The sequence below is a fragment of the Pseudophryne corroboree genome, chromosome 2 (genome assembly GCF_028390025.1).
Source record: "Pseudophryne corroboree isolate aPseCor3 chromosome 2, aPseCor3.hap2, whole genome shotgun sequence".
Lineage (NCBI taxonomy): Eukaryota > Metazoa > Chordata > Amphibia > Anura > Myobatrachidae > Pseudophryne > Pseudophryne corroboree.
In genome coordinates, this window is record NC_086445.1 from 250,568,838 (window position 1) to 250,594,284 (window position 25,447).

Here is a 25,447-nt window from a genome sequence, read left to right on the forward strand (position 1 = left end):
CCTGCAAGCCCATGGGTGGCTAATCAATTGGAAGACGTCCTCGCTGGTCCCATCTCAGAACATGGTGCACCTGGGGGCACTCTTGGACACACACTGTCGAAGACTGTTCCTGTCTCCAGACAAAGTCCTGAAACTTCAGGACAGGATAAGACACTTCATTAGTCATCCCAGAGTGTCAACACACTTGGCGATGCAAGTACTTGGCCTGATGGGGTCGGCCTTCGACATGGTAGAGTACGCTCCATTTAATCCCGCCCTCTACGACAGTTAATCCCTTTTCATGTGGGACAGCCTATCTCATTGGATCAGATCTTGCATGATTTCTTTGACTCCAGAGGTTTGTCTGTCGCTGATCTGGTGGCCCCAGGATAAGCAATTAAGTAGGAGGACCAGCAATTAAGCAGGGGTCGTCCCTTCTGGATCCCCGACTGGGTCCTGCTGACAATGGACGCCAGTCTGAGGGGATGGGGAGCGGTGTTGGAGCAACACTATTTTCTGGGTCGTTGGACCAAGGAGGAATCACTCCACCCAATAAACATTCTAGAGCTGAAAGCAATGTTCAATGCACTATCTCTTGTCCTGCCTCTGGTACAGAACAGGCCTGTTCAAGTACGATCAGACAACGCCACCACGGTGGCATACATTAAACCATCAAGGCGGCACTCAAAGCCGCATTTCAATGATGGAAGTGTCAAGAATCTTTTGTTGGGCCGAATGCCGTCTGCCAACAATATCGTAGTGTTCATTCCGTGCGTCCTAAACTGGGAAGCGGACTATCTCAGTCTTCAAGACGTGCACGCTGGAGAGTGGAGTCTTCATCCAGAAGTCTTTCAACTCCTAGTGGACATGTGGGGGTCTACTGGACGTAGACCTCATGGCATCTTGACATAATTACAAGGTTCCAGTCTTCATATTTCGGACTAGAGATCCTCAAGCAGCGTTCGTGGATGCACTGGCGGTTCCACGGAACTTGTGGCTGCCCTACGTGTTCCCGCCAGTGTCACTTCTGCTCAGGGTCCTACGGAGGTTCAAATGAAAAGGAGGAATGCTGCTTCTAGTCGCTCCAGCGTGGCCCAGACGGCATTGGTTTTCAGACCTGCTAGGTCTGTCGACAGGGCATCCCCTTCTACTTCCTCAGCGACCAGACCTTCTCGTATAGGGCCCTTGTCTTTATCCAGACCTGACCAGACTGGCTTTGACGGGGCCAAGTGATTTCCTGAGGCGGTTATTCAAACTATGTTGAAGGCCCGCAAACCGGATTTATTACATGGTCTGGAATTCTTACTTCACCTAATGTGCTGATAAGAATTACGATGCTTATAGATTCAGAACCTCCAGAATTCTGGCTTTTCTGCAGTAAGGCCTGGACTTAGGCCTTCATCTGGCCTCCCACAAGGTTCACATATCTGCCTTGTCTGTATGGTTTCAGATAAAAATTGCATCTATACCTGACGTTTATACTTTCACTCAGGGTGTTTTATGGATTCAGCCTCCCTTTATCCCTCCTGTGGCTCCATGGGATCTGTCTGTTGTACTACATGCCCTGCAAGAGTCTCCATTTGAACCTCTTGAATCAGTGGACCCTAAATTGGCTCACGGCCAAGGTCCTGTTCTTGCTGGCTATTGCCTGTACAAGACGGGTGTCGGACTTTGGAGCTTTGTCCTGTCGTTTCTGATTTTTCACCGTGACTGGTCAGTTCTACGAACTCGACCAGGTTATTTGCCTAAGGTGGTGTCATCATTTCACCTTAACCAATAGATTGTGGTTCCGGCCTTTATCTCTTCGGACTAGTTAGCCAAAGAACGTTCTTTGGATGTGGTTAGGGCTCTCCGTATATATGTGGAGAAGACTGCCTCTATCAGGAGGTTAGATACCCTTTTTGTCCTGTTTGGTTTCTACAAACGTGGCTGACCTGTGAATAAGTAAACCTTGGTCAGATGTATTAGAATGGTGATTGCACAAGCTTATGTGGAGACTGGACTCCCCAGCTCCTGCTGCTTTTAAAGCCCATTCTACTCAGTCTGTTGGACTTTCTTGTGCCCCCCTCCCCCCTTGGCGCGTCCGCAGAACAATTGTGCAAGGCGGCTATGTGGTCCTCAGTAAACACGTTTCTTATGTTCTATGTCTTTGATACATTCGCCTCCCAGGATGCTTCCTTTGGACGCCGGTTTCGAACATCTGCTAAGAAGCATCCCCTCCCTTGAGGAACTGCTTTAGGAGAGTCATGGTAGACTTACCATTGTTATATCTCTTTCTGCCAGGTACATTGGGTTCCACAGGGCCATCCCCTGACGCACCTAGCTTCTTTGGGTTGTTTGGCATTAGCCGCTGGTACCTTTTCCTGTCATGAGAATGTGGTTCTATGTGACTAACATCTGCCTTCTCCTGCATTGGACTGGTTAACAAAAGTGAGCTCTCTGTGCCTGGAGGTGGGGTTATAGAGGATGCCCCATTGGTTCCTGGGACAGCTAAAGCCTCTGGATCAAGATCCACTCTACACCCAATGTTTTCCCTGTGGAACCCAATGTACCTAGCAGAAAGAGAGTTAACAATGGTAAGTCTACCATAACTCTCCTTTTAACAATCCAGTCCTTTTTGTGGCCGAAATCTGCAGTCTGTGAACCCCATACATTGCAGATTTATTGACACAATCATCTGCAAAACATCAGATTGTCCAATAGATTTCTGATGTATGGGCCCCTTTTGTCTGCTGGGTACTGTAAGAAAAGGGAAATGTGGGTGATTATAATATTGGAAGAGTGGTGTATTGGGAACTGGAGTGGAGATGTGTTGAGAGGTATATTTGGATGTGAAGTTGTTGTGTTGGGGATAGGGAGAGTGACATGTCCACCACATGCTAAGCTGTCCTTGCAGACTCTGTATTGGACACTAGGTCTCAATGTCTCACAGACTAGTAACATGCATAACTTTTGATTATTTGCATTACATTTTCACTCGCAACCATGGTAAGAGATTATGGCCCAGATTTATCAAGCCTTGGAGAGTGATAAAGTACCAGCTAATCGGCTTCTAACTGTCCTTTTTCAAACGCAGCCTTTCACATGGTAGTTAGGAGCTGATTGGCTGTTACTTTATCACCGTTCAATTTATCACTCTTCAAGGCTTGATAAATCTGGGCCTATATGGTATACAGATCTATCCATTTTGTTGCAAGTAGCAATAGTAAATACTAAAACACTGGAGCAAATTAATTTGCTCCTGTGCAAGGGTAGCTGATCCAAAAATTGGCATCCGCTCAAGATCTCTATCATTGCTACTTTTTGTAACAGTGAAATCTAGCACTGCCGAGTCCGACTCGCCAGTGTTGGTGCGCAAGCGTGAACTTGGGTTCATGCATTTTACACAAAGATCCCAACCATCCTAAGGACGGGTCCAATCTGATCCTTCTTTGCAAACCTGAACCTCCTTCCCTTTGGCTCCAGCACCCAACGCCATCTGAATACTACTTTGTTGCCTCATTGGGCCCCTACTATTGGATGGGCCTGTGACTTAATACTGGCGTTTCCACATGTGTAACTGGCCCATTAAGGTTGATGAATAGGCCCCTTAATCATTGCTACAAATTTGCGTGTTCCATGGATGAAGTGGCGCATTATCTAAGTAGTGCACACATATGGATTAAACAGAGATCTTTTACATAGAGTAAAACTTGAAGTTGTGTTATGCGACAGCCTGAAGCTAATTTCATGGTTAAATGAACTTGTATAGAATAATGTATGATATCTGTCGTTTAGCTCAGAGAATGATTAATGAGACTTTAAATGAAATACTACTGATCACTAAAAGTGCACATAATCCAGGACTTTACTGATTTAGTGCAATGCGAAAACATACCTGCAGAACTTGTCAGACGTTTTCCCCCTAACAAACACACTTTCGCTTTTGTTTACTCGCTATTGAAACCTTTAACAGTTTGTCATACAAGCAGCCGCTATAAGAGGTTTCATAGGTCCAGTAATCACAAGAGAACACGGGCACACAATTTCCTGGTGGTTAACATTGCTGCCCCATTGCAATGGGGATGTGTTCAATTCTTACCAGGGCTATATCTTAATGGAATATACTTGTGGTAGGGAATTTAGGCACTAATAGGGGTATCAAATTAGCCGTGATTCAATTTTGTCCTTAAAAACGGTTGGCTATTGCGATTAAGGACGACGGTCATTATCGCAGTATCCAATTAGAGGATGTTAATGTGTGGGATCTGGGATAAGTCCCTGATCCCATGTGTTATTGTGGCTCTGGCAGCTGCTTATCGAGGATTATGCTTCGCATGCTCATAGTCCCTAATAAGTGCCGACATCAGGCCTAATAGGATATCCCCCGGAGATCCTATTAGCAACAGTACAATACTGCTGCTAATAAGATATCCCCCTTATGGGTAAGGGACTTTCTGTGGATGATTACATGTTCTGTCTGCAGCAATGCATAATTTGATCCTTGTATAAAAATACAAAATAATGACCTGGCCTATTTACATGTTTCCAGTTATAAATACCTGTATTTGGGCTCGGCACATTTCAATAATATTTTATCCTGTTTTTGTGTCTATGTCCGTCCCCCCACCTCCTTGTAATTGTCTTGCAAGTTTGATATGACCTCCTCCTATTTTTCCTTATTATTTCCTCCAGGACATGCTATGCCAATCAGATCACTAACCTTCTCCCCAGACTCTCAGCTGCTAGTTACAGGTTCTGATGATGGATATATCAAGATCTATGATGTGTGAGTTGCGAACTCATTGTTTTTTTTTTTTTTTTTAATAAAACAAACCCTTTAAAAACCAAAACATAAGTGCTTGGTTTTATAGTGTACCCTTTACCTACATACTGTAGAGGCATCCATGTTGTGGACTGAACTAATAATTATACGTGTGTCTGCATCTACAGTGTAGTTTTGTATTTCTCTTATGTCCTAGGGGATACTGGGAATTCATTTAGTACCATGGGATAGACTGGTCCACTAGGAGCTGTGGGTACTTAAAGAAATTGATAGCATGCGCTGGCTCCTCCCTCTGTGCCCTCCTACCAGACTCTGTTTAGAAAATGTGCCCGGAGGAGCCGGTCACGTCTCTGGAAGCTCCTGAAGAGTTTTCTGTATTTATTTTGTGTTTGTTATTTTCAGGCAGGACTGGATGGCACCAGCCTGCCTGGTTCGTGGGACTTAGGGAGGGAATGTCCCAACCTCTCTCAGGGTTAATGGTCTCATTCCCCGCTGACGAGACACTAGCTCCACCACGGCAAGTGTACATTCCTGCAGCACGCCGCCACCCCTAACAGAGCCAGAAGAATGAAGAGTGGTGAGTACTAAGCCAGCGTCCCGGTTACCGGATCGCTGCCCATTATGGCAGCATGAGGGTACGGAGACGCACGGCTTTTAAACGGGACGGACTGCGTCTCCCGCTGTGTACGGACACAGCCGCTGAACAGTGCACACAGTACCCAGACTGGCAACATAGCCATAAAAGGAGTCTGTCTCCATTTTATGCAGAAGACCCATACAGCCAGTATTAAAAAGTGCGGGAATACCGTGCGCCATTGAAGGGGCGGGGCTTTACTATGAGCGGATTCAGCAGCTCACCAGCACCATTTTCCCTCTGCAGCTGACACAGACACTGACAGGGATGCGCAGCTCATCCGGAGATACTCCAGATTACCTCAGCGGTACCAGGGGGTCATAGCAGGGAAGGGAGCGATTTATTAGTGTACTAAGTCCCTAATCTAGGTACTTAGTCTGCAACCCGGCTAAGCTTGGCATTAGCATTAAGGGCGCCGTGTGCTGGTTGTGCTTTGTGTCTCCCTGGAAGGGCTCTTTGTAGGTTAATTGTGCATTTAACCATTTCGTGTGTGTGTGTGTGTGTGTGTGTGCTGTCACTATCCAGTATGTCAGGCAAAGAGTGTGTTTCATGTAAAGCACAGTGTTCCTCTTCTCCAGGCGGTTCACTAGTGTGTACTCAATGTACCCCTTCCCAGGCTAGTTGGGCAGAACCAGCATGGCTGTACTCCATTAGGGGAATGATTTCCACAATCTCTACTAAGTTATCTCGGACTGAGAAAGAGACGCAATACTTTAATATAATCTATGACTGAGTTTATGAAAAGAGACTTGGTACCCAAACCAGCGTCTCGGTCCCCTGCCATTTGACTGCAAAAACGCACTTTGGTCCATATCCTGCAGCCTGACTCGGATGATGAAGGTTCAGACATGGAGGAGGGTGATGTGGACTCAGAGGTGGGGGAGGGTACTCTGTCACAGGGAATAGAGGCTCTTATAGAAGCTATCAGAGAAGTTCTGAATATCCCTGATAAGGTGACAGAGCAGAGTGTGGAATCTTATTTTAATAAAAAAAGAAATCCTCAGCCACTTTTCCTGTGTCAAAGGAATTAAATACCCTCTTTGAAGAACCATGGGTTAATCCTGATAGGAAATTTCAAATCCCTAAACTGTTTTTATCATCCTTTCCTTTTCCTCCTGAGGATAGGAGGAAATGGGAAAATCCACATGTAACACTCCGAATGTTGTATACATAGTGGAGTGCTCTTGTGGACTAGCATACATAGGAAGAACGACTAGACCATTAAAAATAAGAATTTCAGAGCATTTAAGAAATATCAGAAAAGGACTCCAAACACACCACCTCTCAAATCACTTTAAAAATGATCATAATTGCTCTATTAATCATATAAAAAGATGCGTTGGCTTGAAACACACAAAAGCAACATGGAAGGACAAAAATGTGGAAAGCAGATTGGCAAGAACAGAAATGCGAACCATCTTTGAACTAAAAACATTAAATCCCAGGGGACTCAATCAAGACTTTGAGTTGAAATGGTTCCTATAAAACATCAAATATTCATATAGAGTGTTCTTCCACCTTTTTCCTCACAACCTGTCATAGAATCTATAGATGCGCATTAATCATATCCTTTTTTATTTTCACCACCATTTTTTTCTATTGGGTAACGTGACTCCTCCCCTTCTTGCAAATTTATGTAAAAACGAAATTTCATAATTTATCTTTATATTATTACTAATATAACTTCATCTCCTAAATAGTGCCTTTAGTGGAAATTAAGAACGAACAAGCGACATTGCAACATTTCTAGACTGATCAATTCTGCATTGAATATGTCTGGACTGATTCTGAAGTTGTATAAAAGATCTGTTTGGGACCATTGCCGGAGAAACTACAATTGTTTACTACAATCCCCAGAATCCTCCTTGTTCTAGAATCTCCGGTCGTATTACAATATGAGACTTCCGGTATACAGAAACTACAATTCCCAGAAATCCTACATCGTCATTTCCGGACCTGTACTTCCGATCGCGATGGAAACGAAGACTTCCGGTTTTAGAAACTACATTACCTAGAAGCCGCGGATCGTCACTTCCGGTCGCGGCGGTTTCACAATGAATTTTCCACTGGTTCCGGCTCTTAAACATGCTCCACCGACTCCAAACACCCACACCACTCTTATCACCAACTAATTAATTTAAAATAGGTGGGATAGAAGCCGTTTTCAACACTCGTCTTTTCCGAGGTCAACCGGAAGTGATGTCATCAAGTTCAAACCCTGGACACTTACTATTAATTCATTACCAATACAGTCCTCCATCAGCCTTGACAAAGAGTAACTTACTCGAAACGCGTTGGCTGAGGACTATTGCCTGTTGGACATCGCCTCGCCCGTTCTGTGGGAAAGGTACGACCACTTTTGTATATTTACTGTTCAGCCCGACATGGTACCGGTCCTATTGTGCTGGATGAAGTTGGTCTGACCAATCCCCATCACGGACGGTAGCCTCCTGCAGCCAATACTTTATTTTTATTTGCTTTGTTTGTAATTTTATTAAAAATTGTCATACTTTTATATAAGTCTCCATCTATTTGGAAGAAGACATAGATACCCATATGTGCTTGTAACACACGATATCGTCTGTGAGTACTGGTACGAACCATTTTTCACAAAAAGATACCTTTATGAGAGGATAGCGCACCATATAAGTGTAAGTTAGGTACGCACGATAGAGATCATCTCTTGTATACCACCATTTATATTTCGAATTGTGTTTGAAATATGAGGAATATAGTCTCGGCCTAAAAGATACCTTGATAGGTCTGCTATCAACTTTGTTTGTGTAAGTGGAGGAATGCATTCGCCTCAGAAGCATTACTGATTGATATATTTGTCGAAAATTATCTTTACAAGAAACCTTGATGCGTTTAACTATACATTTAATTATGTAAGCCAGGTATACTTACCAAAATATATAAAGATTGGAAGAACGTATATTGTATCTCTAAATAGGACCATTAGAGATATAAGATAAACTTGTGTTTAACCTATAGCCATCTTTTATTTTATGCAATGATAAACTCATTGGAAGAACATTCTTAAAGAAAACCAAAGGGGAGTAAGAAAACCCTGCAATAAGTACCGATTCTCCATTTCTCTCAGGGCCAACCTTCTTCACCACTTTTTAACCTAATTGAGGGGTTAGGTACCTTACCTCAAGGGGAGATTGTTTTGCTCCTGCAACATATATACAGGACTCTGCGAACCTTATGGTGGAAGCCATGAAAGAAATAGGCTTGCTTAATGCACGCACTACAGCTATGGCAGTGTCTGCACGCAGGGGTCTATGGCTACGCCAGTGGACAGCGGATGCGGACTCCAGGAAAGGCGTGGAAGGCCTACCATTCACGGGCGAGGCCTTATTTGGAGATGAACTAGACAAATGGATCTCCAAAACTACTGCGGGTAAGTCCACATACCTTCCTTCTGCAGCTCCCCCAGCTAAGAAAGGCCTACTCAGGACCCAATTTACAGTCTTTTCGGACTGCCAAGTTTATGGGCAAGCCCAGAGGTTCTTCAACCGCCACCAGAGGCGCTAGAGGTAAAACCATGCAAACCAGCAACTGCTGGTTCACAGGAACAGGGCTCAAGCTCTGCTTCCTCAAAACCTTCAGCATGATGGTGGACCGTGATGCCTGGAAGACTGGGAGGTGGGAGCCCAGCTAAAATTCTTCAATCACATCTGGACAACATCGTGCCAGGATCTTATTTCCCATGGCTACAGACTGGAGTTCCAGAGCTCCCACCTCACAGATTCTTAAAATCAGGCTTACCAGTTTCACAAGAGGCAAGTATAACTTTACAGAACGCCATTAAAAAACCGGTACAGACCCAGGTCATTGTTCCAGTTCCACCTCATCTGCAAAACAAGGGGTACTATTCCAACTTGTTTGTAGTACCGAAACCGGCCAGTTCGGTGAGGCCGATCCTGAACCTCAAGTCGTTGAACCCGTACTTACAAGTGTTCAAATTCAGGATGGAGTATCTGAGAACTGTGATCTCAGGTCTGGAGGAGGGGGAATTCCTAGTGTCTCTGGATATCAAGGATGCGTGCCTTCACATTCCGATCTGCCTGCCTCATCGGGCTTAGCTACGATTTGCACTGCAGGACTGTCACTACCAGTTCCAGGCCCTGCCAGTTGGTCTCTCCACGGCACCTAGAGTGTTAACCAAAATGATGGCAGAGATGATGTTTCTACTCCGCAAACAGGGAGTAAACATAATTCCTGGAACTCAGGGCTATTTACAACGCCCTTCTGTAGGCCTCATCTCTACTTCGGAATCGGGCCATTCAAGTCCAGTCGGACAATGTGACGGCGGTAACGTACATAAACCGACAGGGGGGAGGGGGGGGATGGGGGGGGAGCAGAACAGCAGTGTCAGAGGTGTCAAAAATTCTCCTCTGGGTGGAAAAACACGCTGTGGCATTGTTGGCGGTCTTCATTCCATTAGTAGACAACTGGGAAGCAGACTTCCTTTGCAGACACGACCTGCACCCGGGGGAGTGAGGCCTTCACCCGGAGGTGTTCCGGTGATTGACATGTCGGTGGGGATATCCACAAATCGACATGATGCCATCTCGACTCAACAAGAAGCTCAAGCGGTATTGTTCCAGGTCGAGGGACCCACAAGCAGTGGCGGTAGACTCTCTGACAGCTCCGTGTGTCTACCAGCTGGTGTACTTGTTTCCTCCACTTCCACTTCCGCTGATCCTAAGAATTGTTAAAAGAATAAAAAGGGAAAAGGTTCAAGCAATCCTCATTTCTCCGGACTGGCCACGAATGGTTTGGTATGCAGATCTTCTCGAGATGCTGCTCGAAGATCCGTGGCCTCTACCTCTTCACGAGGATCTTCTGCATCAGGGCCTGTTTGTCTATCAAGACTTACTGCTGCTACGTTTAACGGCATGGAAGTTGAACGGTTGATTCTAGCCAGGAGAGGGATTCCTGACAAGGTCATCCCGACTATGATCCAAGCCAAGAAGGAGGTAACCTCTAAACGTTACCACCATATCTGGAGGAAATATGTCTCTTTGTGTGAGAGCAGACAATATTATGCGGTGGAATTTCATCTGGTACATTTCCTGCTTTTTCTGCAGTTGGGAGTGGATGTGGGCTTACGTCTAGGCCCCATAAAAGTCCAGATTTCGGCCTTGTCTGTTTTCTTTCAGAAACAATTGGCTTCTCTCCCTGAGGTCCAGACGTTCTTGAAAGGTTTTCTGCACATCCAACCTCCCTTTGTGCCTCCCACGGCACCTTGGGATCTCAATTTGGTGCTGCAGTTCCTCCAGTAAGACTGGTTTGAACCGGTACATGAGGTTGATGTAAATTACCTTATGTGGAAGACCGTCACACTGTTGGCCTTGGCTTCAGCAAGAAGTGTGTCGGAGCTAGGGGCGTTCTCACAAGAGCCCCTACTTAATTTTCCATGAGGACAGAGCTGAACTCGGGACTCGGTAGCAATTTCTTCCTAAGGTGATGTCCGCATTTCACATCAACCAACCTGTTGTGGTACCGGTTGTTACAGACACCTGCAACTTCGAAGTGTTTGGATGTTGTGAGGGCTTTGAAGGTGTATATAAAGAGCTTGTCACAGGAAATCGGACTCGCTGTTCATTCTCTCTGTTCCCAAATTGGGTGTCCTGCTTCAAAGCAGTCCATTGCATGCTGGATCAGGCTCACTATCCAGCATGCTTATTCCATGGCAGGCTTGCCAGTTCCAAAATCTGTTCAGGCCAACTCTATTAGGTCGGTGGTTTCTTCTTGGTCGGCTGTCCGGGGTGTGTCGGCTTTACAGCTCTGCTGAGCAGCTACTTGGTCGTGTTCGAACACGTTTGCTAAGTTTTACAAGTTTGATGCTTCGGCCTCTGAGGACCTTCAGTTTGGTCAGTCAGTTCGAGCTTTGGTACTTCCCCATGGTACTAAATGGATTCCCAGTATCCTCTAGGACGTAAGAGAAAATAGGATTTTAATTACCTACCGGTAAATCCTTTTCTCGTAGTCCGTAGGGGATACTGGGCACCCACCTGGTGCTTAGTTCTTCTTGCACTGTTACTTGGTTAAGTATTCCGGTTTGTTCAGCTGTTGTTCCTGTTTCAAGTTTGGTTAGCATGGCTTTCCTCTTGTTCTGTGTGTGCTGGTTCGTAATCTCACCACTTTCCTTATCTATCCTTCTCTCAAAGTATGTACGTCTCCTCGGGCACAGTTTCCTAGACTGAGTCTGTTAGGAGGGGCATAGAGGGAGGAGCCAGCGCACACTATCAATTTCTTAAAGTGCCCATGGCTCCTAGTGGACCCGTCTATACCCATGATACTAGATGGATTCTCAGTATCCCCTTCGGACTACGAGAAAAGGATTTACCAGTAGGTAATTAAAATCCTATTTTAATGTAGTCTAAATAATTGGTGATTAGCTGTAGTAATATATACCAAGTTATGTTACATGTGCTGATGCAAACCAGTTTATGAATCTCTTTGAATATTAATTACAAGGCCTATTTTACATTTTATTTTGCTTCTGTCAGGCAACATGCCAGTTTGGCTGGCACACTCAGTGGACATGGCTCCTGGGTACTGAATGTGGCTTTCTCCCCCGATGATGCTCATTTTGTCTCTAGGTAGGAAATGTATAAATAATTAAAAGGACAGGAATGAGACTCGTTTCTGGGAACGTAGAATGTAACTTTCATTCCTGTGTAACCTCTCCTTAGCTCTTCTGACAAAAGCGTGAAGGTGTGGGATGTGGCCAGCAGAACGTGTGTTCATACATTCTTTGATCACCAAGAACAGGTAAGATGAATAAGCCATTGTTGTTTTTTTTTTTTTTTTTGTACATAGTCTTTTAATTTAACAGGTATTTGTCACCTATACGTAGTGGAGGCAACCATTTTTTCTTGCTCCACTAGGGGGCACAGGAAAAAAGATGGGTATAGCCTGGAGAGAAGAGTGTGGGCACTGGACAGTTAATTATTTTTTTTATTTCTATTTTTTTTTTTTATCAAGTATTCTTCAGATTTAAACAAAAGCAAAATTATACAAAACAGTAATTGTAAAACTTGCAGGGAGGAGAATAAACATACCTTACATTACAGGAGAAGCTCAGATGTGTAACATCCCAGTAGGCCTAGTACAGTAGATAAAGTATGAAGAAACTCTTCCGATACTGTATATTGATGGACAATAATTAGTAGAGCAGTATATCCCGAGTAGTAAAATAAAAGGGGGACATGGGTTACTTTATTAGAAGTTTAGCCTAAGTGGTTTAATTCCATCAGAAGCAACTAAGATGAACCTAACCCCATAAATATAACCCCTGTATGGCTCATACAAAATAGACAGCTGTGTGGCACCATCTCAAGTGGCACCATCTATCCTATTTGGCATGAAATGTATGCATAGTGTTAACGTTTCTAAACATATGCTTCTCGTGTCTTGCCACATCATTTACCAAGACTCTACACTTAGTTGGATCAGGGGAAGTAGCTGCAAACCAGGTGCGGGCAGTTATAACTGGCTAATGTGGAAAGGCCCAAAACATAATGATAAAGAACTGCAGAATGAGTCTGTTCCAGATCTAAACCAAACACAGTCTAGGATTAAGGCATGGGAGTGAAGGATCCGTGAGCAAAATGTCATTCCAAACCTGAGTCTAGTATTTAAAGACCCCAGGACATTCCCATAGCAGATGTCAAAAATCTGCATTATCCTCATGGCATTTAGAACAGAGGGAATCCGTTTTAAGGCTGACCCACATCATAGAAACAGGTGTCCGATAGACTGTGAAAGACATAAAAATGTACCTGTTGATATCTAGTACATGGAGTGGTATAGGCCGTAGAGTGTAGTATCTGCAACTAATGCTCTTCGGAAAGTGAACCAATATCTGTCTCCCATTTTGCCTTTAAGGAGGCGAGGTGTTCAGGGAAAATTCTAGCATTAAGATTGGCTCACGAACAGTTAATTTTAATTAACCAGCAGCCCCAGGGCTCCCTCTCCCACAGTCTGTGCATGCAGTGTAGGTTCTGGTCTTTTTCCACACCACTCTCTAAACCAGTGGTTCTCAACCGCGGTCCTCAAGTACCCCCAACAGTTCATGTTTTCCAGGTCTCTTCACAGGATTGCAAGTGAAATAATTTGCTCCACCTGTGGGTCTTTTGAAATGTGTCAGGGAGTAATGAATACACCTGTCCAACTGCTAGGTGACCTGGAAAACATGGAACTGTTGGTGGTACTTGAGGACCGAGGTTGAGAACCACTGCTCAAAACCACCAAGGAAGAGGGCAACCATTATATTGCGGTGGCGGCCATTTGCCCCAGTGTCCAGGCCAGATGGTGGATTCGGGCTCAGCCTGTTAGCCACTCCCTCACACCTTGGCGTACTCCCTGTCTGCATACAGCCTGCCACAGGGTGATGCCTTTTCTCTTCTCCCTCTACACTCTTTGCCCATTTGTTTTGTGCATTGAATGTTTTCTGTGAGTGTTATGTTAATTCTCCTGTGTGTACCAAGATAGCTATAGATAGACAGATTAGATAGATATAGAGAGGGAAAGATATATGTACTGTGTATATGTATATATATATATATGTGTGTGTGTATATATATATGTGTGTGTGTGTGTATATGTATGTATGTATGTATGTATGTATGTATGTATATATATATATATCATACATACATACATACATACATACATACATACATACATACATACATACATACATACATATTTCACATCTGCCGTTGCTGATCATTATGGTCACACTATTGGGAACAGTTCCCAAGTTTCATTCTCCATGGTATATAAAGAGCCGTGCTATGTTTAAGTCATTGAGCGCTGACTTAATAACAGGTGTGACCTGTGTTTAGTTCTAATAGCCTCACTTTTCTGCAGCGGTGTACACTGGTATTCCACAGGGAATAACATTGGAGTGTAGAGTTGGATCTTGATCCGAGGCACCAACAGGCTAAAGCTTTGACTGTTCCCAGGATGTATTGCCCCGCCTCCAGGCACTGGAGCTCAGTTTGTAAGTTGGTGCCTGCAGTGCAGGTCACTAACAGGTGGGACTGCGCTAGGCAGCCCTGAAAAGAGCTGTTTAGAAGACTTCAAGGGCTGCACCACTTTCTATGTCTTTATGACATTCTGTGCTGCGGCTCCATCACCTTCCTCAGTGGCGCTGCATACTCCCACGGTCGGGTTCCCGGGTACTTGCAGCGGAGACGCACCGGATTTCAGGCACGCTGCCGCCCTCCAGGATCGCGTGGCTGCTCTAAAGGGAGGCGGTAAGAGGGTCCCCCAGGTGGGATCCACCGGTAATTCGCGATCCGGTCGCGGACCCAGGAGATGGACCGCGCCGCTGGCATGGACACTGTGCTGCACAGGGACCCCACTATATCCACCAGGGCAAGGAGCACAGGCTGGATTTACTAAAATCTGTTTATAATAGGCTCCACAGTACCCGGTGGTGAAGTCCAGCAGAGGGGATAAGGCGCTGACCTGTAGTCCCTCCCCCAGCTCCCGGCGCCATCTACTGGTGGTGTTCCCGCCCTGGAGCTGCAGTTCTCACTCCCTGACAGAAATTTTGGCGCCATTACATAGCTGGGCTGATCTCCGGGACTGCTGGGCTCTGTCTCCTTTGTAAAGCTGATTGTATCATCAGCGCTGTGCATCTACAGACACTTAAGTATTCTACATGTCATTTTAGACAGTGTTCATTAAGAACAAGTGTACTGCTATCTGAATTTTTAGTGCAAGTATTCTGTGATATACATCCAGTGTTTACAGTGCATTGTTATATCTGTATATATACATATCTATATGTAATTTACTAGTCCAGTGCAGTTTTATTGTTCTGTAATAATTCCTGCATTGTACTTTTGACTTAGTGTGCTTGTAGCTACTGTGTGGATTCCATTCTTGTGTATCGCACGTTTTACTATCACTAAATTCTGTACCCTGGGGGCTAGGTACGTCAGGGTCTCCTATAATATATAGTGCTACACAGGGTATACTGTTTTGTATTTCTCACTGTTTTTCAGTCACCCTGCACCGCTTAAATCCTCTGTGCTGTCACATAACAGGGAATTGTTTGCTGGTATTGTGTTTGTCTGGCTATATTGTACTGTTACGCCCTACGGCTACATCCTATATATAATGTCTGTTACACAGGGCGGGTCATCCGTGGACGCTCCTGCATCATGCACTGCTGTCGCCACGGATTTATCAGTGGAGGAAGCGTTAGCTGCTGGTTCAGGCGATGGGTGTCATACATCTCCCAGTCCGCCTGTGGCCCCTCAGGACCCACCTTGGGCAGCGTTTTCAAATATGCTGACTACGCTTGTAACACATCTTACACCCCCTGTGGGACCTCCTGTGCCATTTCAGCCACATATTGTCCCTGTTGTTAATCCGCCATGGGCTGATGCTCTGTCTACCCAGTTACAACAATTAAATCAATCTTTGGTTAGACAAAAGTCTACCCCACGCCCTTCTGGAGTCAAGGGGTAATTTAAGCGGACCATTTCTTCCTCACAATCCACTAAAATTTCAGATAATTCTTCAGAGAGGATGGGGAATATACTGATCCGTCAAACACTGATACAGTTGCTTCTGATGAGTTGTCTACAACCCAGGTTGATGATCCTGACCTAGTGGAGGCTATCAAGTTGATTCTCCAAATTGATGACGGCCGCCTGCTACGTCTAAGAAACCTGATAAGTTCAAACGTCAGAAGGTTGCTAAAGTAGTTTTACCACATTCTGACCTTCTAATTGACATATGTCAGGAATCCTGGTCATTTCCAGGAAAGAAGTTTTCACTGTCTAAAAAGATGCTAGCTCGTTATCCTATCCCTGCAGAGTTTAGTAACAAGTGGGAAACTCCATCGCCTGTGGACTCTCCTGTCGCCCGCCTTGTGGTGTCATCTACTCTGCCTGTCGCCACGGTCACTTCACTGAAGCAACCAACGGATATGCGTGTGGAGGGATGCCTGAAGTCTATTTACACTCTTACCGGTGCTGTACATAGACCCACTATGGCTGCCTTTTGGGCGGCAAAAGGAATTGAAGCATGGGTTCAGGCAATTGAGGATGAGCTACCTCAGGATTTTTCTGACAATGCCAGAAAATATCGGTCATATATTACCACAGCCTCTCACTATATTCAGGAGGCGGCCTCTGATGCAGGGGTCATGGCGGCCAAGGCGTCTACTACGTCTATCCTGGCTCGCCGGATTCTGTAGTTGAGGTCCTGGAAAGTGGACCTGGACTCTAAAAGGACCTTGGAGGTGCTCCCTTTTAAGGGAAACATACTATTTGGGGAGGATCTGAACAAGATTCTGACTGATTTGGCAACAGCCAAGACTGCGTTTCTCCCAAGTACTAATCCTTCTGCTTCGAAGGGTAAGGGTATAACTTTTCGTTCCTTTCAGCCTCCAGGTAAAGCAAAAGGTCAGGCGTACCCGAGACAGGCTTATACTTCCAAAACCACTAGGCCCAAATCTAACATTCCTGGGCCGCCCGTCATCCTGCTTCCAAAGAAGACAAGCCTGCCGCATGACGGGGCGGGCCTCCCCCTGCAGTTCGCCCAGGCTTGGTTACAGACCACTTCAGACGCCTGGGTACGGGAAGTTGTCTCTGACGGGTACGCAGTCTCTTTCAAGAGATGTCCCCCTCGCCAGTTCTGTTCAACGGTTATCCCCTCGGACCTGTTGAAAAGCTCGAGCTCTACACCTGGTTGTACAATCCCTCCTGGAAACAGGAGTGGTAGAGCCGGTGCCTCTGTCACAGAGGGGCAGGGGCTATTATTCGACCATGTTTCTAGTTCCGAAACCAAATGGGTCTTGCCGGCCTATCCCCAAATCATTGAACAAGTTTGTGAGTGTATCCCAAATTCCGTATGGAAACCCTGCACTCTGTTGCGCTGGCCATGAAACCCGAGGACTATATGGTATCCCAGGACATACAGGGTGCTTACCTGTACATACCTATTGCCATTTTGCATCAACAATATCTGCGGTTTGCTATTCGCAACCTTCATTTTCAATTCCAGGCTCTGCCATTTGGACTGGCCACGGCACCTCAGATTTTCACCAAGGTCATGGCCGTGATGATGGGTTTCCTTCATCGTCAGGGAACCAGGATCCTGCCGTATCTGGGCAACTTGCTGGTTCTGGCGAATTCCTAAGATGTCCTCCTCAGTCAACTGGAGATGTCTGTCCAATTCCTACAAGCTCACGGGTGGCTCATCAATTGGAAAAAGTCCTCGCTGGTCCCTGCTCGGAGCATGGTGCACCTGGGGGGTACTGCTGGACACACACAGCCAAATACTGTTTCTGTCTCCGGAGAAGGTCCTAAAACTTCAGGACAGGATCAGATGCTTCCTCTGTTGCCCGAGAGTGTCGATACACTTGGCAATGCAAGTACTAGGCCTCATGGTGTCTGCTTTCGACATGGTAGAGTACGCTCAATTTCATTCCCGCCCTCTGCAGAGGTCAATCCTTGCCAAGTGGGATGGCCTGCCCCCATCGGATCAGGTCTCAAATGCTTTCCTTAAATTTGGAGTTACGTTGGTCACTGAGCTGGGGGCTACAGAACAGACAGTTAAGCAGGGGCTGTCCCTTCTGGATCTCCAACTGGGTCCTACTGACCATGGACGCCAGTTTGCGGGGTTGGAGCAACACTCTCTCTCCAGGGTCAGTGGACCAGGGAGGAATTTCTCCTCCTGATAAACATTCTGGAACTGCGGGCAGTGTTCAATGCGTTGACGCTTGCCCTGCCTCTGATGAAGAACAGGCCTGTTCAAGTACAATCAGACAATGCCACCACAGTGGCATACATAAATCATCAAGGCGACACTCGCAGCCGCATGGCAATGATGGAAGTGTCAAAAATCCTTCAATGGGCAGAACGCCATATGCCAGCAATATCGTCAGTGTTCATTCTGGGAATCCTCAACTGGGAATACGACTTCGTCAGTCGTCAGGACGTACACGCCGGAGAGTGGAGTCTTCATCCAGAAGTCTTTCAACTTCTAGTGGACAAGTGGGACCTACCAGATGTAGACCTGATGGCGTCTCGACACAATCACAAGGTTCCGGTCTTCAGAGCAAGGACAAGGGATCCTCAAGCAGCGTTCGTGGACGCACTGGCAATTCCATGGAACTTTCGGCTGCCATACATGTTCCCTCCAGTGTCACTCCTGCCCAGGGTACTACGGAAGTTCAAGCAAGAAGGAGCAATACTATTTCTAGTCGCTCCAAATGGCCCAGACGGCATTGGTTCTAAGACCTGCAGGGTCTATCGATACAGCGTCCTTCTTCCTCAACACCCAGACCTCCTCGTTCAGGGCCCTTGTGTCTACCCGGTCCTGGCCAGGCTGGCTTTGACTGCGTGGCTCTTGAAGCTTCACTCCTGAGGGCCAAAGGATTCAGAGGCGGTTATCCAAACTATGCTGAAGGCCCGCAAACCGGCTTTGGTACGGATCTATTAAAGTGTCTGCAATTCTTACTTCACATGGTGTGCTGCTAAGAATTACGATGCATGCAATTTCAGAACTGCCAGACTCTTTGGGCTTTTCTGCAACAAGGCCTAGACTTAGGCCTTCGTCTGGCTTCCCTCAAGGTTCATATATCTGCCTTGTCGGTGTGGTTTCAGAGGAAAGTTGCGTCTATTCCTGACGTTCATACTTTCACTCAGGGTGTTTTATGTATTCAGTCTCCCTATGTCCCTCCTATGGCTCCATGGAATCTGTCTATTGTTCTGAATGCCCTACAAGAGTCTCCACTTGAACCTCTTGAGTCTGTGGACCTTAAATGCCTTACGCTTAAGGCCGTTTTTCTGTTGGTTATTGCCTCTGCTAGAAGGGTGTTGCCTTAGGCGCTTTGTCTTGTCGTCCACCCTTTCTGATTTTTCGCCGTGACTTGGCAGTTCTTCGAACTCGCCCAGGTTATTTGCCTAAGGTGGTATCATCTTTTCACCTTTAACCAGGAGATTGTGGTTCCGGCCTTCATCTCTTCTGGTTTGTACTCCAAAGAGCGATCTTTGGATGTGGTACGGGCTCTCCGTATTTATATGGAAAAGGACTGCCTCAATCAGGATGTCAGATTCCCTTTTTGTACTTTTTGGTTTTCACAAACTTGGCTGGCCCGCGAATAAGCAAACCATGGCCAGATGGATTAGAGTGGTGATTGCACAAGCCTATGTGCAGGCTGGTCTCCCAGCACCTGCTGCTATCAAAGCCCATTCTACTTGGTCTGTTGGACATTCTTGGGCGGCCGGCCGTGGCGCGCCCGCAGAACAATTGTGCAAGGCGGCAATGTTGTCCTCCGTGAACACGTTCATTAGGTTCTATGCCTTTGATACTTCCGTCTCCCAGGATGCTTCCTTTGGACGCCGGGTTCTTGTACTCGCTACAGTGTGTCCCCTCCCATGAGGAACTGCTTTAGGACATCCCTGATGTTATTCCCTGTGGAATCCAGTGTACCTCGCAGAAAGAGATTTAACATTGGTAAGTATACCATAAATCTTCTCATTTCTCTAATTGTGTATTTGTCCCCTATATGTAGTGTAGGCAACCATTTCGTATTCTCTCCATCACACTCAGTTTTCCTCTGTCACACACTTTCGATCTCTGTCACTCGTGTGTTCTGCCTCTGACTCCTTCTGTCTCTCTCTCCAGGTTACCCCAAGTTTGTACTGTACTGATACTTTATTCTTACTAATAATGTCTACCTGCAAAATTGCTGCTTCCACTCATGATTGATGCACTTTATACTTTTTGTTGGTTTTTGGTTTTCTTTCCCTTTTTAAACTTGATTTTCATAAAGCCTCAAATTAGTAATCCATTGGTCTAAAAAATGTGACTTATTCCTAGTCCAACTGGAACATTTGTGGCGTACTTGTCCTATTGTTTTTCTTTAAAATATATAACCTATTATTCTAAATGATAAATAAAAACAAAAGGCCATAATTTTGTTTTTGTTTTTTTTTTTCTTGTAGGTTTGGGGTGTACAGTACAATAGAAATGGATCTAAAATTGTCTCTGCTGGAGATGACCAGGAAATCCATGTTTACGACTGTCCCATATAACACATCTTCGCCTCATGGGGGGAAAGGATTGGCAGAGAAATCATTCCAACTTGTCTGCTGCTACTATAAACTGTCCTCTGATTAGACATGTCCATATCCTACATCATGTCATTCTGTAAATGATGGCGCGTCGTCTTTTATTTTTTATGTGAATGTTTTATTTCTTTTGTCCTCCCCACCCCCTTTTTTTTTTATGGTCAGTGCAGGAATTATTAAATATTTTGTCGACTTACATCGTGGGATCTTTATGTTTTATACATGTCTCGAGCATTCACAAGATTCCAAAACCATTGTGTTGTGGGGTTTGTTTGTTTGTTTTTTTTGTAATATTTAATTTTTATTGAGAAGTTTAACACATGAGGGAATAGGTGGGGGAGGGGGGGGGGGGTGTTTACAAAAAAACAAGGGAAACGAGGTGGAATCAAGGCGGGGGGGGTACAAGTCCGGTTTGGACAAGGTTACATGATAGTCGTCCAACGCAAGTTGGTACAAAAATCAAACAAATGTACATATATAAACTGGATCTTCATATATAGTAAGTCAATTATATTAAGTTAAGGTACAGTACTAGCCTAACAAAGGCCTTCACAGATACCGCAAGTGAACGGAATACTAGATTAATCACACTGGGTTATATGACGTATATGTATGCTAGGAAAGCCAGCGATAAAGGTGGTTTGACGAAACTAAGGAATAGGTTAAGCCTGCTGTCTCAAACTCATAATGCAATTGAATAGCTGTTTCAACTGCAGCTATAGTGGGGACTTGGGATGTGCGCCAATTTTGTGCAATCAGGAGTTTAGTCTATATTAAGATGTGGCCCATCACATATGGATCATTTGGCAGCAGGGCACCTTGAAACAAATTAATAGGGCTTATTTAAGGAGAAACCCAGGACTTTGGATAAAAGGGTAATAACTGCGATCCATAGATTAGAAAGTGCTGGGCAAGACCAAAATATATGGAGCAGGGTCCCGACATTGCTACAGTTACTCCAACACATATTCGAATTGGATGGACAAAAGACATGGAGTCTCGATGGAGTGAGATATAAGCGGTGCAGAAGCACTGGCGTATCTATAATGGGTGCAGTGTGTGTGGTGCACATGGGCCCCTGGGTCCAGAGGGGGCCCACACCGCACCCACTGCACCCATTTCTTCTATACTTACCTTTCCGCCGTCCATCGGCGACTGTGTATGGGCCCCCTCCTCTCCCGTAACAGCCACTGCTAGCGCACTGAGCGCTAGAAACTCTGGCACAGTGCCAGAGTCTACAGCGCATGCACAGGACTCCGGAAAAATGGCCCGGCGGCCATTTTTCTGAGTCCTGCGCATGCGCTGTGGACTCACTGTGGCAGAGTCTCAGCACTGAGGGCGCTAGCAGTGACGGCTACAGGAGAGGAGGGGGCCCACACCTGGAGTCTGCACACGGGTCCCCTCCTCTCTAGAAACGCCACTGTGCAGAAGCTTGTAAAAATGTTCTATATGAGACATACATTTAGATAAATGGAAACAAGTGTGGGAAACCCCTTGCCATTCCTCAACCGAAATCGTGCATGTAAGATCACTTGCCCATTTAACAAGGGAGGATCATTTCTTAGAAGAATGGAGGTCAATAAGGAATTTATACCACCTTGTTATACCCGTTTGACCACTAAGGGGTATATGCTATTTACGGCGAATCGCGGCAAATTATCGCCGTTTTTTAATTCGACACAATTCGACAGGTGAATTCTGGCAGGTGGCTGCCGGAATTCACCATATTCAATGAAAAACGGATTCGACAGTCCCGCGGGCGAAAAACGTCCGATTTGCCGGATTTTGCAGCGATTTAAAAAAACGGGACAAACCCGTAAAAACAATGGCGTGGGGTCCCCCCTTCAAAGCATAACCAGCCTCGGGCTCTTCGAGCTGGTTCTAAAAATGCGGGGGGAAATTGGGCAGGGATCCCCCGTATTTTTAAAACCAGCACCGGGCTCTGCGCCTGGTGCTGGTGCAAAAAATACGGGGGACAAAAAGAGTAGGGGTCCTCCGTATTTTTTACACCAGCATCGGGCTCCACTAGCTGGACAGATAATGCCACAGCCGGGGGTCACTTTTATACAGTGCCCTGCGGCCGTGGCATTAAATATCCAACTAGTCACCCCTGGCCGGGGTACCCTGGGGGAGTGGGGACCCCTTCAATCAAGGGGTCCCCCCCCAGCCACCCAAGGGCCAGGGGTGAAGCCCGAGGCTGTCGTCCCCCCCCCCCCCCCCCCCCATCCAATGGCTGCGGATGGGAGGCTGATAGCCTTGAGAAAAATGACAAGAATATTGTTTTTTCCAGCAGTACTACAAGTCCCAGCAAGCCTCCCCCACAAGCTGGTACTTGGAGAACCACAAGTACCAGCATGCGGGAGAAAACCGGGCCCGCTGGTACCTGTAGTTCTACTGGGGAAAAAATACCCAAATAAAAACAGTACACAGACAGTGACAGTAAAACTTTATTACACACTGCCGACACACGCATACTTACCTATGTTGACACGCCGACTGCCACGGTCTCCGACGATCCGAGGGTACCTGTGAAAAAAATTATACTCACCTTCCAGCGTCCAGAGGTACATCCACGTCCAGAGATACATCCACGTACTTGTTAAAAAAAAAAAACAACGAACACTCGTACCACCGGACTGAAAGGGGTCCCATGCTTTCACATCAGACCCCTTTCCCCGAATGCCGGGACACCACGTGACTCCTGTCACTGAAGTCCCTTCAGCCAATCAGGAAGCGCTACTTCCGTGGCGCTCACCTGATTGGCTGTGCGCTGTCTGAGCTGTCAGACAGCACATCGCAAAGCCTCTCCATTACTTTCAATGGTGAGAACTTTGCCGTCTGCGGGGGTTACTCGCGGTCAGCCGCTGACCGGCGGGTGACCTCACCGCTAGCCGCTAAGTTCCCACCATTGAAAGTAATGGACGGAGCTGTGCAATGCGCTGTCTGAGTTCAGACAGCGCACAGCCAATCAGGTGAGCGCAACGAAGTTGCGCTTCCTGATTGGCTTTAGAGACCTTTCTGTGACAGCTGTCACTCTGAGAGGTCTCTCTGCATTCGGGGTAAGGAATCCCATGTGTAAGCATGGGACCCCTTTCAGTCCGGCATGGTACGGGTGTCCGTTTTTTTTTTTTTTAACAAGTACGTGGATTTATCTCTGGACCCTGGCTGAGGTGAGTATATTGATCTTTTCTTTTCAGGTATCCGTGGATTCTACTTGGAGAAGAGGACCGATGTCGGCGTGTGAACATAGGTAAGTATGTGTGTGTCGACGTATGAAATAAAGTTTTACTGTCACGGTGTGTGTGTCCTGTTTTTATTTGGGTATTTTTTTTCCAGTAGAACTACAGGTACCAGCGGGCCCGTTTTTCTCCAGCATGCTGGTACTTGTGGTTCTCCAAGTACCAGCTTGCGGGGGAGGCTTGCTGGGACTTTTAGTTCTTCTGGAAAAAACAATATTCTTGACATTTTACCAAGGCTATCAGCCTCCCATCCGCAGCCCTTGGATGGGGGGGACAGCCTCGGGCTTCACCCCTGGCCCTTGGGTGGCTGGGGGGGGGACCCTTTGAAGGGGTCCCCACTCCCCCAGGGTACCCCGGCCAGGGGTGACTAGTTGGATATTTAATGCCACGGCCGCAGGGCACTGTATAAAAGTGACCCCCGGCTGTGGCATTATCTGTCCAGCTAGTGGAGCCCGATGCTGGTGTAAAAAATACGGGGGACCCCTACTTGTTTTGTCCCCCGTAATTTTTGCACCAGCACCAGGCGCAGAGCCCGGTGCTGGTTTTAAAAATACGGGGGATCCCCTGTCAATTTTCCCCCCGCATTTTTAGAACCAGGACCAGCTCGAAGAGCCCGAGGCTGGTTATGCTTTGGAGGGGGGACCCCACGCCATTTTTTTCAGGGATTTCACCATTCCATCTATTAAAAAAAAAAAAAAAAAAATATATATATATATATTATTTTTAAAAATATATAAATAATACTTGTGCCTCCCAAAAAGACAAACCAAGTACCTAATCCCTTCTAATATAAATAGATCTGATATTACCACGAAAAAACCCCACAAAAAAAACATGTTTAAATTTTTTTTATTGGTTTCACCCTCCAAAGTGTGGTGGATTGAAAATGACGAATTTGCTGTCTAAAAGCACTGCTGTCGAATTTCCAAACTTGAATTGAATATGCTTTTGTCGAATTGCAGCACTTGTATCATTGCAGAAAAGTCGAATTTGCAAAAAGTCGAATTTCAAAAAGTCGAATTTTGAAAGTCCGTTTTTTTGACGGAAAGCACTGAATTGCATTGACGAATTTTTTTTTTGGGCGAAAAATACCCGAAATTCGACAATTTCGGGAATTCGACCGCAATTGCATATACCCCTAAATCTCGTAAATATTTAGGTATTGTGTGTGTGTGTGTGGGGGGGCGATGTTGTGGTGCTGTACAACCAGTGACGTAATTGTAAATATTTATAAAAGTCCCTATAGGATAGTGAAAATTTAGATTGAATTTGGCTAAATGACAGTAGAGATCTGTCTGTGGTAGCCCCACTAAGCGTGAGAAGGCCATGAGACACCCATACGTCCAATTTCAAATCTGGGATCAGGGAGGCAATACCTACTAGCGAAAGGTCAATGGATGAACGAAGTGCCATTAAGCTTAGAAACCAGTCCCAGCCAAGCCTTATGCGCTGATAGTACCACCACAGAACGAGTTAGGAGATGCAGACATCTAAACCCGGTAGCTATAGAACATCAGCTATTGGGAATGGAGAGATCAAGACCTTTTCAAGGAGGACCCATGGTTTAAAGTTGTCCTGCCATCCATGCAACTAACGGAGAGAGAATGTATGGTAATTGGTAAAGACGGTTATCTGGGAACACTAGACCCCCGCACTGTTTTGGGAGAGACATTGTGGAATGAGCCAACCGAGGTTCAGCTTCATTCCA

The 25,447-nt window shown here is 45.9% G+C and overlaps 1 protein-coding gene across 1 annotated transcript in view; it reads left to right on the forward strand.

Moving 5' to 3' along the window:
- The window catches only part of SKIC8 (SKI8 subunit of superkiller complex), a 96,931-nt gene extending 76,235 nt beyond the window's left edge, over positions 1–20,696 (forward strand). The window contains exons 7-10 of the mRNA XM_063952657.1: positions 4,654–4,747; positions 11,903–11,995; positions 12,089–12,167; positions 20,375–20,696. Of these exons, the coding sequence (XP_063808727.1) occupies positions 4,654–4,747; positions 11,903–11,995; positions 12,089–12,167; positions 20,375–20,464 (356 nt within the window). The 3' untranslated portion in view covers positions 20,465–20,696. The remainder of the gene's footprint in view (positions 1–4,653; positions 4,748–11,902; positions 11,996–12,088; positions 12,168–20,374) is intronic.
- Positions 20,697–25,447: the final 4,751 nt, after the last annotated feature.